General features: G+C 42.3%; 1 protein-coding gene across 1 annotated transcript; it reads right to left on the reverse strand.

Annotated features, from left to right (window-relative positions):
* Positions 1-2,284: 2,284 nt before the first annotated feature.
* On the reverse strand, positions 2,285-12,587 carry clta (clathrin, light chain A). The gene is made up of 5 exons (XM_080464393.1): positions 12,283-12,587; positions 11,663-11,691; positions 10,016-10,133; positions 8,488-8,599; positions 2,285-3,364 (listed from the first exon to the last, which is right to left on the reverse strand). Exons 1-5 carry the CDS (start codon positions 12,458-12,460, stop codon positions 3,193-3,195), a joined length of 609 nt encoding a protein of 202 aa, XP_080320519.1. The 5' UTR covers positions 12,461-12,587; the 3' UTR covers positions 2,285-3,192.
* Positions 12,588-13,042: the final 455 nt, after the last annotated feature.

A 13,042-nucleotide genomic window follows, 5' to 3' on the forward strand; every position in this document is an offset into this window, starting at 1 on the left:
GCAGAGCCCATCCCCATGGCCAAGTGAATGGCCTCTAAAAGTGAAGCCTGCACTTGCTGCTGCCCCCACCCACCATCTCTTTTAGGTCCAGCATCACCCTTTGTACACACCAAACACGGATCTCTGCATCACATGTGTCCGTGTATAGAGTGACGGGAAGGAAAATTACTTCAGGCACAAGCAAACCCTTTACCTTTGGTCTGACTGGTTTGCCCAGAAAGACCTGCCAAGTAAGCATCGGGACGCAAACAAACACAGAATTCGTTCTTTTTTTCTCATGCTTAACATGTCTTTGGAGTGGTTATGTATAAGGGCGCGGTTTTGTTTGCCTGCCTCAGTAAATGAAATAGCATCCTTGTTTTAAATGTTGAGTCAGTAGGAACAGGGAAGGTCAATCTGTAGACAGTTTTCAGCTGTCACCTGTGTCATACACACTTTAACGTATGGAATCAAACTGCAGAAAACCTATTAAACAATAATACTGATTTAGTTTTAATAAGAAAGAGGCTTCAAGGCCCGTCTCAACTCCATCCATCCATCTTCTCCCTCCCCGGGAGGTGGTGGTGTCAGTCTGAGCACCGTCACCCAGATCACATTGACCCATTAAGAACCTTCCTGCAGGTGGAGAGCCCACAGGAAGGTGGTGCCCGGCGTGGGACATGAACCCTCTACCTTGAGACTGAGAGTCTCATGCTCTACCTACTGAGCTGGCCAGGGGCTCAACTCCAACCCGAGTTGGGATTTAAAGGATTGCAGGGATTGAAAGTTTGGGATGTCCTGGTCCAGGGCTCCGCAACCTTTATGACCAAAACATTCCTTTTTAGTCTCTCGCTGCAAAAACACGTTGAAACCTTTAAAAGGAGTCTAACCCAGCTTAAAAAGTTCCATGGATAGTTCTGACACAGAAACGGTCTCTAATATTGCATTTATGAAGTGTCAGTTTTTACTATTCAGGATGGTAAACATTTCATTCCACTTTCAGCTGATTTGGACCTGATCTTAAAGGTTTGCTGGGTGAGCGCATGAGGACCTTCGTCAGGAAGAAGAAGAATTCTGAAGTATTGAAACTGTAGAGATTATTATTATTAGTCAGCCCAAACAGACACGTTTTTGAGGGCCTTAGCATACATAACTTTTTGTGAAACTTTGCACAGTCGTCAGGCCCAGCGAAAACTTCAATTATATGGGGGAGTTACATATGTGACTTGCGAATTGGCTCAACGGCGCCACCTGCAAAATTGGATAAAGGTAGCCCCAGAATCCCGTATCAAGGAGAGCTACGGAAATCGGCACACATACGTAACAGGCCAAGACGAAAAAAAACCTCTCTTACAGCCAAACTGAAAATTCAACAGGAAGTCGGATATTTGGAGGAAAATGGTGGATTTTGGTGAATTTTTCCTCAAATGAACTAATTTTCCAGAGCGAACTCGTCCAGGGGAAAACGCCAATCTACTTCAACTTGGGCTCTTTTGAGAGAAACGGGGTTGAAGTGAGGTGAACATGCTCCGTTTTGGCAGAAACTTCACACGAAAGTCCACGTCTGATCACAGCCTGAAGATGGTTAGAACAGTTGGGCGTAGCGCCACAAGCTGGAATCAGGAAGTGATGTGTACATGAACAAAACCTCAACATGGGACACATTCCATGGACCCGTTCCACACTGCTAGCTTTAAGCAATGTTGATTTTTAATTTAGTGCTGCTGGGAATGATACCGGCCCCTAACCCCCAGAGGGGTTGTTGATGGAAACACTATTAACACATTTTTGAGGGTGAACTTTGAGCCAACGATGAGAAACCGTTTAAGAAAGTTTATGTCGTGTGGCATCTTGTATTTCTTTCTATCAAACAGACTGTATATGGATTCATCTGTCTCTCACGGCCAGTTTGGCCGAACAGTGTAGTCGTTAGTATTCCTTCAAAGGCCTTGATCTCCCCGCACATGCGCTGGTTTGCTCCCACACTACACAACACACTTCGAAGCTCGTTGGCTTGAAACCTTCCACAGGCATGTTTGTCCCATTCAAGAAAGGAAGTCACTGATCTGTATCAACATCGTTTTCAATGTGTAGAACAAGAAAAGTTGCATTTCCGTCGAGTCGACGTGACAGCTATAATCTCACAAGCCGTCAGGCTGACGTTTCGGTTTCCTGATGGCATTCGTATGATCTGAAGGGGAACCAAGAGGTTTGTCCAACCCATCTTTCAAGATCTATGAGCAGCACATTCTCAAGCCACAAAATTGTGTTAAAGTTTAGTTTTAAAAGACGACAGCACAGCAGCTTCCTTCATACGTTTTATTTTACTGGTACTGAAATCAAATGGACAATGAACACACATGGTCAAGCAACAGGCGGCCTGTATCCAATTCTAGTTTTAAACCACACCCATCTATCATCAGTGACAAATGTTTTATATACTGTATATATATATATATATATATAGCCTTCTGTATATGTACATAGGTACACGCATAGAGTACATGCACGCACTGTTGAAGGTGAAACGTTGGTACAAAGACGTCACATTTCGTGTAATGATTGGACCAGGGGAGAGCGTTTCAAAACAAAATGCATAGATTGGAAAGTTTAACACATTTAATATGCCACAAACACTCTACACACACAAACCAAAGTACACACTGAATTTGGAGGTTTTGGTCCTTAAAAAAAAATAAAATAAAATGACTGCGAGTAAACATGAGGCGATGTGTTCGAGGACATTAATATCCAACCCTGACAGGATTCTTGTCAGACTGTGGGAAACAACCCAGCCACGTGGATATTGTTTGGGATCTGAGTGAAGCAGTTTGTAGTGCAGCAGGAGGCCTAAACTAACATCAGCCCTTCCCTTTTAGTGCCCAACACTCAACATCTGTACACACAACCACCAGTCATGGATCTTACTGGCCTGGATCTGAGCTTGTTACACGAGAGCAACACTGGTCCGGGGAAGAGGTTTAGACAAGAAAATACATTTTGAGAGAGGCAGAGAGAGAGAGCAGGTACATCAACGGTAATCTCTACAGCCCTGCCAGGAGGGGAGTGAGGTCACTGGGGGAAACAGGGCTGTGTGTGGCAGGTAGATGTGATGTTGGATCTTCAGAAGACAAACAGGAGGACACCAGTAGTTGGGGAGGTTGGTGGAAGGAAGGATGATATTGAAGGAGGCCCTGAGCTGCTGTCGGGGGTCTAACGGACCAGCGGGGCCTGTTTCAGGGAGATGAGGACGGAGCGCATGCGGGACACGTCTTTCGCCTGCTTGCTGGACTTGGGGTTGAAGTCGCAGAGCCGAGCCACCCGCTCCCACTCGGTGCCGGGGTTGTTCTCATCCAGGTCCGAGATCATGGCTTCCTCAGCCGCCCTACATGCAACAGAGAGTTGGAAGAAGACATAGAAAGGAGAACAGTGAGGGGGGAAGTGGTAAATCACATGTCCATACACATGAAGCCCATGAGGAAGTCCTCTGCCGACCACTGACCAACAAACTGACAGCCCAGCTCTGAGTCGGGTTCAGCGAGTTGTTGAGCTCTGAGCAGTTTAGACTCTGGTATCTGGAACGAGTCAGTCAGTTTCCAGGTTTGGTTTCAGTCAGATAACCGGCTTTTCATGTAATTCATGGTAGTTAGCTACGATGGACATTGTTCTTTCGGCAGAGTTCCCCATCAAGGTGAACAGGTCTCATCACAATGAAACGTCCAACACAGAAAACACGTTTTACCAGCTTCATTACGGCATGCCCAAAACAATGTTGTAATTATACTGTACAGGTCACTTTACTCATTATTTCTAAGACTCAACAACAGCAACGAGAGGCACATACACAACACTGGTAATCTACAGACAAAACAAACGGAAGCTAAAGGAAAGAATAAATGAACATAAAGACTGATAAGCTTTCCTGGTTGGTTAAAAAATGCAGTTCTCAAGAGAACTGCGGGGGAAGGGGTTTGCTCACATCCGTGTTTAACTTGCCTCACAGTTGCTTATTTACAGCGTTCACTAAGATTCAAGTATAGAGACGAGTTCATCTCCATACTTGTCCTGAATATAATGAGCAATTGTGACAAGTTGTTGTTGTTTTTTTTTACCAAGCCCAAAAGAACCAGAAGCAATGTTGGGACTTAGCCATGCATTCTCGCTGCGGCAGAAAACAGGCTTCTCCAAGGTGTGGCAAAAAAACCTCAACTTTAAAATCATATGTCACACATGGAACCAATTGTTATTTTGTTAAAAAAAAATTTTTTTTAAACCATCTAGACAAAAAAAATAAAATAGAGACACTTGGACGGGGACTAAAACTTACAATCAAAAAAAGAAACGAAAGTTAAGTAAAGGAAACTAAATTAAATAAATTAGACATGTGCCACGGTCACAAACAAATTATACAAGCCAGAGTATGGCAACAATAAAGGAAGTTCACAGCCCACCCACAAACCCAGCGGCATTTCCACCGACAAACTTGAAAACGTGCCGACGCTTAAGTGTTTTCTAACCGTCACCCTGACCTACACACTCACACACAGGAAGCTACTGTACAGTCACCGTCACAACAAAGACACGAGAGACTAGAAGGACCTCAACATCAATTAAAGGAAGAAACTTTCATGTCTTACTGCTAAATCTCAGAGACACAGACAGACAGACAGACAGAGACAAACAGACAGACAGACACAGACACACACACACACCTCTAACCCCTGGTTAAAAAACAAAGGTAACGAGAGGTTCTGGGGTTTTATGTTTTTACTTAACTGGTCTAGGCGGTAGCAAGGATGGTTAATGTGTGTGCTTTAAGGTGCATAGGAAAAGAAAACAGGGAGAAACAGTTTCACAAGTCAGAATTTAGAAGAGAGATAGAGAGGGAGGGAGGGAACCAAACCAAAGACAACAGAAATGAGCTCAATGCAGATGATGAAAGCAGACATGCAGAAGCAACACTTTTGATTTCCTCATATAGAAAGCGAGCGTTGTGCAGCCTTTGGTTTGTGCCATATTTCTGCATACAGACCTGATGACTCAATCAAAAAGCTGTGTTGGTTATTTTAGGTTTATTTTTGCAAATCTTGTTTGATAGAATTTACACAGATTTGCCCTCCATGTCTTGAACTGGTAGGATTTATCTGATCCTCACCACAGAGGATCGAACGAGACGCCTGTTTGTTTGGTCTCTCGTTTTAACAGGAGCAGTTCCTGATAGTGGGCAAATAGGCTTTGAAAGCAGAGAGCGCCATCTATACACATTTTCCAGTTAGACGCTAGTTTACAGACCTTCGGGGCCACTCCATGTTTCTTTTTTTGTTGTAATATATATCATTACAGGTTTGCAAATCATGCAGCTAAATCTCACTTCCTCCATGACTTTTCAAAAACTGCTTCAACACATCCAGTGTAAGACTATCTACTCTGTTGCACAAACTGCATTGAGGTGTGCTCATTTAAAAAAAAAAAAAAAAAAAAAAAAGGATGGCCGCGAGAGTGACACAAAACACTCCTTTCTCTTGCCTGACAACACCAGCATGTGTACAATGGAAACATAATCTCATGGACCGATTTCTTAAGAGTGATTATAATAAAGAGCTCACCAGGATGATGCTCAACTATCCTCACCTAATATCTTCTTTTTCCCCGCGTCAGAAACTGATCTGCACTTACTCTTTTGACACAAAAAGGAGGAACCAAATCTGCACACCACAATGCAGACTGAAGAATATTCCTAAGTTACCTGTCATGACAACCAAAGGCTGCACAGCTCAAGTTATTAATAGTTATAAATAGACGAGAACAACAGCAGGTCATCTGGGAGAATAGCAGCAGCTACGGCGCGGCTAAGACACTAAGAAAGCGTGAACACAGTAAAGTTTGAAGCAGCTGTGCATCCATCACATGAACTGTGGTGAGAGCAGAACCATCCACAGATCGTGACTCAAAAGAAGACACAGATGTGGTTTTTTTTGTTTGGTACCACATTGTCTGCATCCGTCAAGAAAATCAGTGTGTGTGTGTGTGTGTGTGTCCACCTGGGACTGGGTGTGTTCTTTGTGTGCTTTTGTGGGTGCAGAAAAGACTGACATCATGTGAAACTTGGTCCTGTTACACCAAGTACTTAACGGATAGACGCAGCATTCAACACCTGTCGAATTCGTCCGAAGTTCATTTTCATGTAGAAATAATTTGGCAGCAGAAAAACAAAGCTCGCAGAAGAAATACTAAAAACGTAATTACTTGAAAACAACGTTTCTGGGAGGTCAATAAGCTGATGAAAGCAAACAATTTCAAGTTCTGGGTAATTTCTTTAAGATCTATTCCCCTGAATATTTGGGAGTAACATTTATGAAAACACCAGGCTCATTTATGAACACACAATTGCTTCAATCACATCCAACAACACCCTGCAATTAAATCAAAGTACTGCTGATCAAGAGAAAAAGACATATTATTCAAATAATGTTGAGTGAAAGAAAATGCCTTTGCTTAACTTCCCACACTTTATGTAAGCAGGTGACAGTTGCTGAGAACGTGTGAGATCATATAACTTCAGGGAAAACGGCACAGAGGTGAATAACGACAGAAAAATCAAAATGAGCATTATGAAGGAATGAATTAGGATACTATGGCAACATGTGTCTCACTCCATGCAGTTATCTTAATTACATTCTGAAAAGAATTCATTGGCATGATGTGCAGACATCAGGGGATTAAAAGAAGTTTGTATTTGAAACTGGACAGCTCCAAGCAATACCATTAAAGTAGCAGGTCTAATACAGGCAGCTAAAATGCAGAACTGAAGATAGAAATAAAACCTGAGGGGATGGAAGGAGAATGACTGCCCTAACTAAACAAAAAGGTGCTGATGTGAGTGACGGATGAGAATGATTAAAAAAAAAACAATGGCAAAGAGGGAGGATGTTAGTTGGAGCAACATACACATAACCAATGAGCTCAGAGAAGGGCTGCTTGTAGAAGTCTTCATCCAGCACCCTGGACAAACGTCCGGCCAAACGGCAGGAGAGAGCAGAGAAAGCAGTAAAAAGGAGAAGAGGATGGAAAGACAAGTGTTATAGATTACCACACAGTAAAATCTACATGGGTATATAATCAAAGGCTTAAGATTGTTGAAAAGATGTCTCAATGCAGGGTCAGACAATGGAGGGCGCTCCCTTACAGTTCTTAATACCGGGCACAGCTTTAATTACAGCTGAAGATTATCCATGCATCTGTGGTTTGGTGACTGGCAGATGATCGTCAGGGTGGTGCAACAACAATTATGTTCCCGAGGGACATTTACTGGTAATTTAGATTTGTTCTATGTTCAACTGGAAGGACGTCAATCTGTATCTAATTCCATCAATCACATGCTTCTTTTTCAGTTCAATATTAATCTCATTTGTGGCCATAAATGTGTTGCACATGTGTTAAGTTATCCACTGCTGCCAGATATGAAGCCATGGTGGCTGCTGGTAGTTCATTAATAATAATGCAGCAGGGCAGCATTACAGCCAAGGAGAACTTGAGATTAAAACGTTGCCAAAGCAACAACAAAAAACAACATTCGGTCATAGTTCATCATTAAAGAGCCAGGAGCTGAAATGGTGGTCAATTCACTCATTATGGTTAAAGAATGTCCATTAAAAAAAGAAGAAAGTGTCTCATATGTACAGGAGGACATGCAGATGAGGTTTCGGTTGTCAACAAAGAGTTGAATTAACGCAACGAGAAAAACCTGTTCTCTTGTTTGTGGTTCGGCCTCAGATTTCCGTCGGAGGAAAAAAGCTCATATTCACACCAACTACTGAAATAAAAGTAATTTAAACGACAACGAGAACGTTTGAAAGAGGCACCTGTTAATTTGTTTCTGGACGCTCATTCTAGTCGAACCCTCCTGGAGTAACTAGAGTATTTGAGTGTACCTGCGGCTAAATACAAGACCGTTTTCTTTTTGTTTTTTTAAAGGGCATGTGATTTATCTATCGACAGAGAAGAAGCTGTTTAAATGGAGATTCACAGAAATTCAATGATGACAGAACAATGATGCTAAACTAGCAGTACTTTATAACTTGAGAGTAACAGGTGGTTACACACAAAGACAATATATAACTTGGGCTCATCTGGACGCTGCAGACTAACATATAAGGTCCAAAACTACTTAACAATACTGATGTGAAGGTTTTAAGTTTGAATATGAACCACATTTGTGATTGAACGGCACAAATATGTACGGATGAATGTTAGAAACACTTTCAAGTAAGAATGACTTATGGTTCATGAAATTATTCAGGGTTTGTTTTTTTACCACAAACATCCAGCTGGAGTATGAGGCCAGTGTCAAATTACAAGATGGATTGCTGCAAGCCTACATTGCAGCATTGTTAAAGTTGTTCCATCTTAAGGTAGGATGATGGTATTGTTCCGACAGAAAAACACTCTCTGTCGCTCTTTACCATGAACCTTCCTTCCTGTGTCGGTCTCTCCTCAACAGGCCAGTACCTGTTATTGGTTTTGGTTTTTTCCAGCTGTTCGTTTTGCCGGGCATGCCACTCCTCCAGCTCCACCTTGGCTTTGTCCTTCCACTCAGACTCCTGCTTGCGAGAGTTGGCATCTGCAGAGTGAGGTGACAAAAGGAATGATGAACAGAGGAGAAGAACAAAAACTAAAGAAGCTGCAGAGGCTGGTGATCAGAGTGTTGCACAAAGGAAAGAGGAGAAACAAATCCAGGTCCCGTGTTCATAAAGTATCCTGAGGCTCAGTCGCTCCTTATGACGTCACTCTTAAAGAAATCTTAGAGTTCATGGATTTTTAAGATTTTTCTTAGAATTTCTCTTTACGAAGATAAAAGTAATTAATTAACAAAGCATCTTAAGTCCTAAAAGAGCTCCTAAGATGGAAAATTGCTAAGGACTTTTAAGAAGCTTAAGAGTTTCTTAAACAGAAAAGATGGTGGAAAGACAAAGAGAGAGGAAAGATGTTCTCCGTTTGTTTAACGACGGCCATTTAATGACGCTACAGGAAGAATGTTTGTGGTTGACTTCATCAGGGAGCGTCTGCTCGTCTGACCGGTTGGGCTTTGTACTTCTTTTTTTAGTTTCAATTTTTGTTGTTGTTTTCATCATTCTGCCAAATGAAATACCTTTTTAAAAGAGCTCCACCAACCCCAGGACCATTAATGTCAAATACATTAAGAGGTAAAAATAACCATTATGGACAGAAAAGATAACAATAATCAAATCAATATAATAATCAGCATGTGAACGAGGTTCATCCCATCAACTTCAATAATTTTTAAGCTGTGTACAATTTAATTACAGTTTTCTGAGTTTCATCATCATGACATAAAATAACTTTGGTGATTACACCTTATTAATATTTGATGGGTTAATTTTACTTTCCATTCATTACTAGGAACAGAGGCTTTTGTCCTTTCTTCCTTTCTGTAACAACCAATCAACTTTCAGCAAATCAAATCAAACTTTATTTATAGAGCACTTCTTCTCATACAAAAGAAATTGCAACAAAGTTTTTTTTTTTTTTTCTATTTTATGTGAAATAAAATAGAAAAATAAATAAATAAAATAAAATAAAAACACATGCACGAACACCCACACACACACGCACCAACAACCCCAACTGCCCGTAACAAAACATTAAAAACTAGAATAGAATGATGTAAGAATGTGGAGGCACTGCTGATCCAGGAGACAAAACACCAACCAAGGGGGCCGTCCACACTGAGGAGCCCCAGCCTACAGCTATGGGGGGCCCCGCAGACTGCATCATACGTAGCAAAGGGGTCGACACCTCCTCCTCACTAAGGTAAACGTTTCTGTCAACTCTTTGATCAGAGTTCCTCTTAGTAACTTCCTCAGTCACTTCGAAACTGAAATTCCTTGCTGGGAATTGTTAGGATGAGTTAGGAGCTCTGAGACGCTTCCTGGACACGAGCACAAGAACCTGAGCGGGTTTCAGGAAGTGGCACAGTGATCAGCAGTGTGACTGAAACAGCATGTGCCATACTGACCTAACAGCTCCAACCTCTCTCTTTGCTCCTCCCTCCACTTGCGAAGACTTTCAGGTTCGGCCTGGAGTCGGTCTGCATTGGAAATGGCTGCATAGGCATCTGATGGACCATTGCTCTCCTGAGAAACAATTCAGACAAGATGGAGAGTTGACAGATTGCAGAAAACCATTTTATGAATTTTGGGGGAAAGAAAGAAATCTTCACCCTGGCGTATTCTTTCATTTCTGTTAAAAGGACATTTAGAAACAGCTCCTATGTGCTTATACGCAGTTTTTAAAAGTCAGTGTTTCTTACTGTCGGTAAGAAATCCTGACAAAGTGGAAAGAAGAATGTTGCAATGGCAGCACAGGAAAAGGAAGCCGGAGTGTACTCAACAACCACACACTGTAATCTCAAAGATCAACACTGAAGTCACTCTGCTACAGGGGAAATTGATAAAACTATTTGTCAAAATCACATTTTTAAATGCAGTATTTTAGACTAACACTGAAAAGTAAATCCCCAAACAAGCCAGATCTTCATCTTCTTTGACTAAAAATTATACATTTGTATAGCACTTTGAAAAACACTCAAAGATGCTGTACATCACGATAAAATCAAGGGCAATTGAAGGGCAATTATAGTTGATTATTACTAAAACAGCATTCCTTTAATTCCTCTAAACCTCTTGTAGTTAAGCTCTCTGGTGTGTGTACACACACTAATTTCATGACTGATGGAGAAAAAAAATATCTGTAGTGCAATAAAACCTACTATTTTGCAAAACTTGTACAAATTTAAACAATCTTATCTGTAAGTTGATAAAAAACACAACATAACCTATACAATTTAGTATGTTAAATCCAAATCATATGTAGATATGATTATGATCTGACCATGTGTCTGAAATGGGCCCTTCTGTCAATGTTTTTGAAGTACTTGGGAGAATCAGATAACCCTCTTTGCTTTTATATGTAGTTCTGTCAGAACGCACACCCAGCTTCATCCAGAAACTCACTTATTGAAGATGGATTGGGAAGTTTGACACTTCAAGTTTGTTTTCAAGTCGAAACAGCGACAGAAGAAACATTCTGATCTGGAAGAGACGAGCATGGAGCACTTTTTTGTTTTCTTGCAGTCGATTTTCTTAAATCGCCGAGTGAAGCATCATGTGGTGACAGAACAGACGTGCACTGGTGCTCCGACAGTGGGAAGCAATCCGAACGTAGACGTGGTTGTGGCTTGGAAAGCGACGCCAGCTGGGAAGGCCAGTTTAGCAGAGAGAGCTTGCAGTAAGTACTTGTAAGCATGTACTAGCGCTCGCGTGGATTACTACGTCATGTCATCCTGCATTTCTATTGGTTTGTTTGAGTCGACGTGGTCGTAGTGGCTGCTGCGACTCCCCAGATATCAGACGCAGCCCATTAGTGGTCGCAGGCTTACAACCTAAACCTCGTCCGCCCTGAACCGAGCACAAAGCTCAACCGATTCTAAAAAAGATTCTCCACGAGCCCATCTTTTCTTCTCCAAGAATCGCGCCGTTTATGGAGCATTAGGAAACGACAATGAGGATGTGAGTACAGTTACTCACTGTGCAAACAAAACAGTGTCTCAGAAAGACTGGAGTGTAAATCCATAAGGATTAAACCTAAGTAGAGAAAATATTACCCCATGGAGATCTCCATTGACAGCACCATCTGAAAAAACAAAAAACAAAACAAAAAACAGTTAAGAGAGCTGCTAGAAATCAAATGTACATTCATTCATGCAATTTGCTTGTAAGGAAACAAAAAGACATTTCGTAATCTGGCATGTCAGCAAGTCTTGGGCCACTGAGATTGCAAAAGTGGGAGAAGTGGAAGCAGCTGAGAGAAAATGTGCTTGTTGATTGAATTATTATTAATCTGCACATCTTTTCTCCTGCAGTCAGTTTGAATGAGGAAGACTGGGTGGCTCTGACATATTCATTCATTCATTCATTCATTCAAGGAGCTTTATGAAATAATTAAATTAAAAATGTATAAAACAAAAGCTCGAGCAAAATTTGTAACCATAAAGTTCGATATTTCCACGTTTTGGCCAGAAAGTATTAATAAAACGAACGGAAGCCCCTCGGCTAACCCGTTAGCAAGCTGTGCTAATGCAGCCGCAAACTAACGGTCTCGCACTCGCGCACACACACACGCACACACACGCACACACACACACACACACGCACACACACGCACACACACACACACCGCCCCCGACCAGGGGTACTTTCCCCGGTAATAACGGCGGTGACTCACCGCTGGAGTCGTGAAGAGACGACGGGACGTCTCCGCTGTCCAGGATGCTGAAGCCTTCGTCGTTTTCAATCCCCGCGATTTCGCTCTCCTGCTGGGCCAGAAAGGCGGCAGCGGGGTCCTCCTCCGAGCCGACGCCGTTCCCAGCGGTGGGCGCGTTCAACATGTCAAAGTCGTCCATGTTGCGTGAGCTTCCGAGGGGGGAGATGAGCGTGACGGTAGTCCGGGCCGCAGGTGGAGAAGCTCGGCCAAACGGTTTGGGCTCAACACGGGAAGACGGACGGAGGGGGAGGAAAAAAATAAAATAACAGGAAAAAGCTCGCGCAGCGGAAAGGAGCGAATGACCAATCAGCGAGTAGGATTAGAGATTGGCAGCGCAGAGCACCAACCACTCAGCGGCTGCCTGAGAAGTGGACCAATCAAATCATTGAATTCCCGCATTAGAGTCCCGTGACCTGCTACGTACTGTACGTCAGTGCTGAGGGGGGGAAAAATCCGCAGTCATGGCAAGATTAATCTTGAATTTCTTTTATTTTCACGACGTGTTCGATATAGAATAAATTATCATCATTGAGTATATCATTTTCTGTCGTTTGAGTGCTGACTGCAGCAGGTTTGAACTCATTGCACTTTGATCATCATGTCAGTAACAAGCACCAGGCTTCTTTTCACATATTCTATTTCCCTCAATAAACAATCAAAAAGCTTAATTTTGGTTTCATGAGACCAAAGCCACCTCTCTTTGACTCTGTCAAGCATGAGC

The sequence above is a fragment of the Lipophrys pholis genome (genome assembly GCF_963383615.2).
Source record: "Lipophrys pholis genome assembly, chromosome: 5".
Taxonomy (NCBI): domain Eukaryota; kingdom Metazoa; phylum Chordata; class Actinopteri; order Blenniiformes; family Blenniidae; genus Lipophrys; species Lipophrys pholis.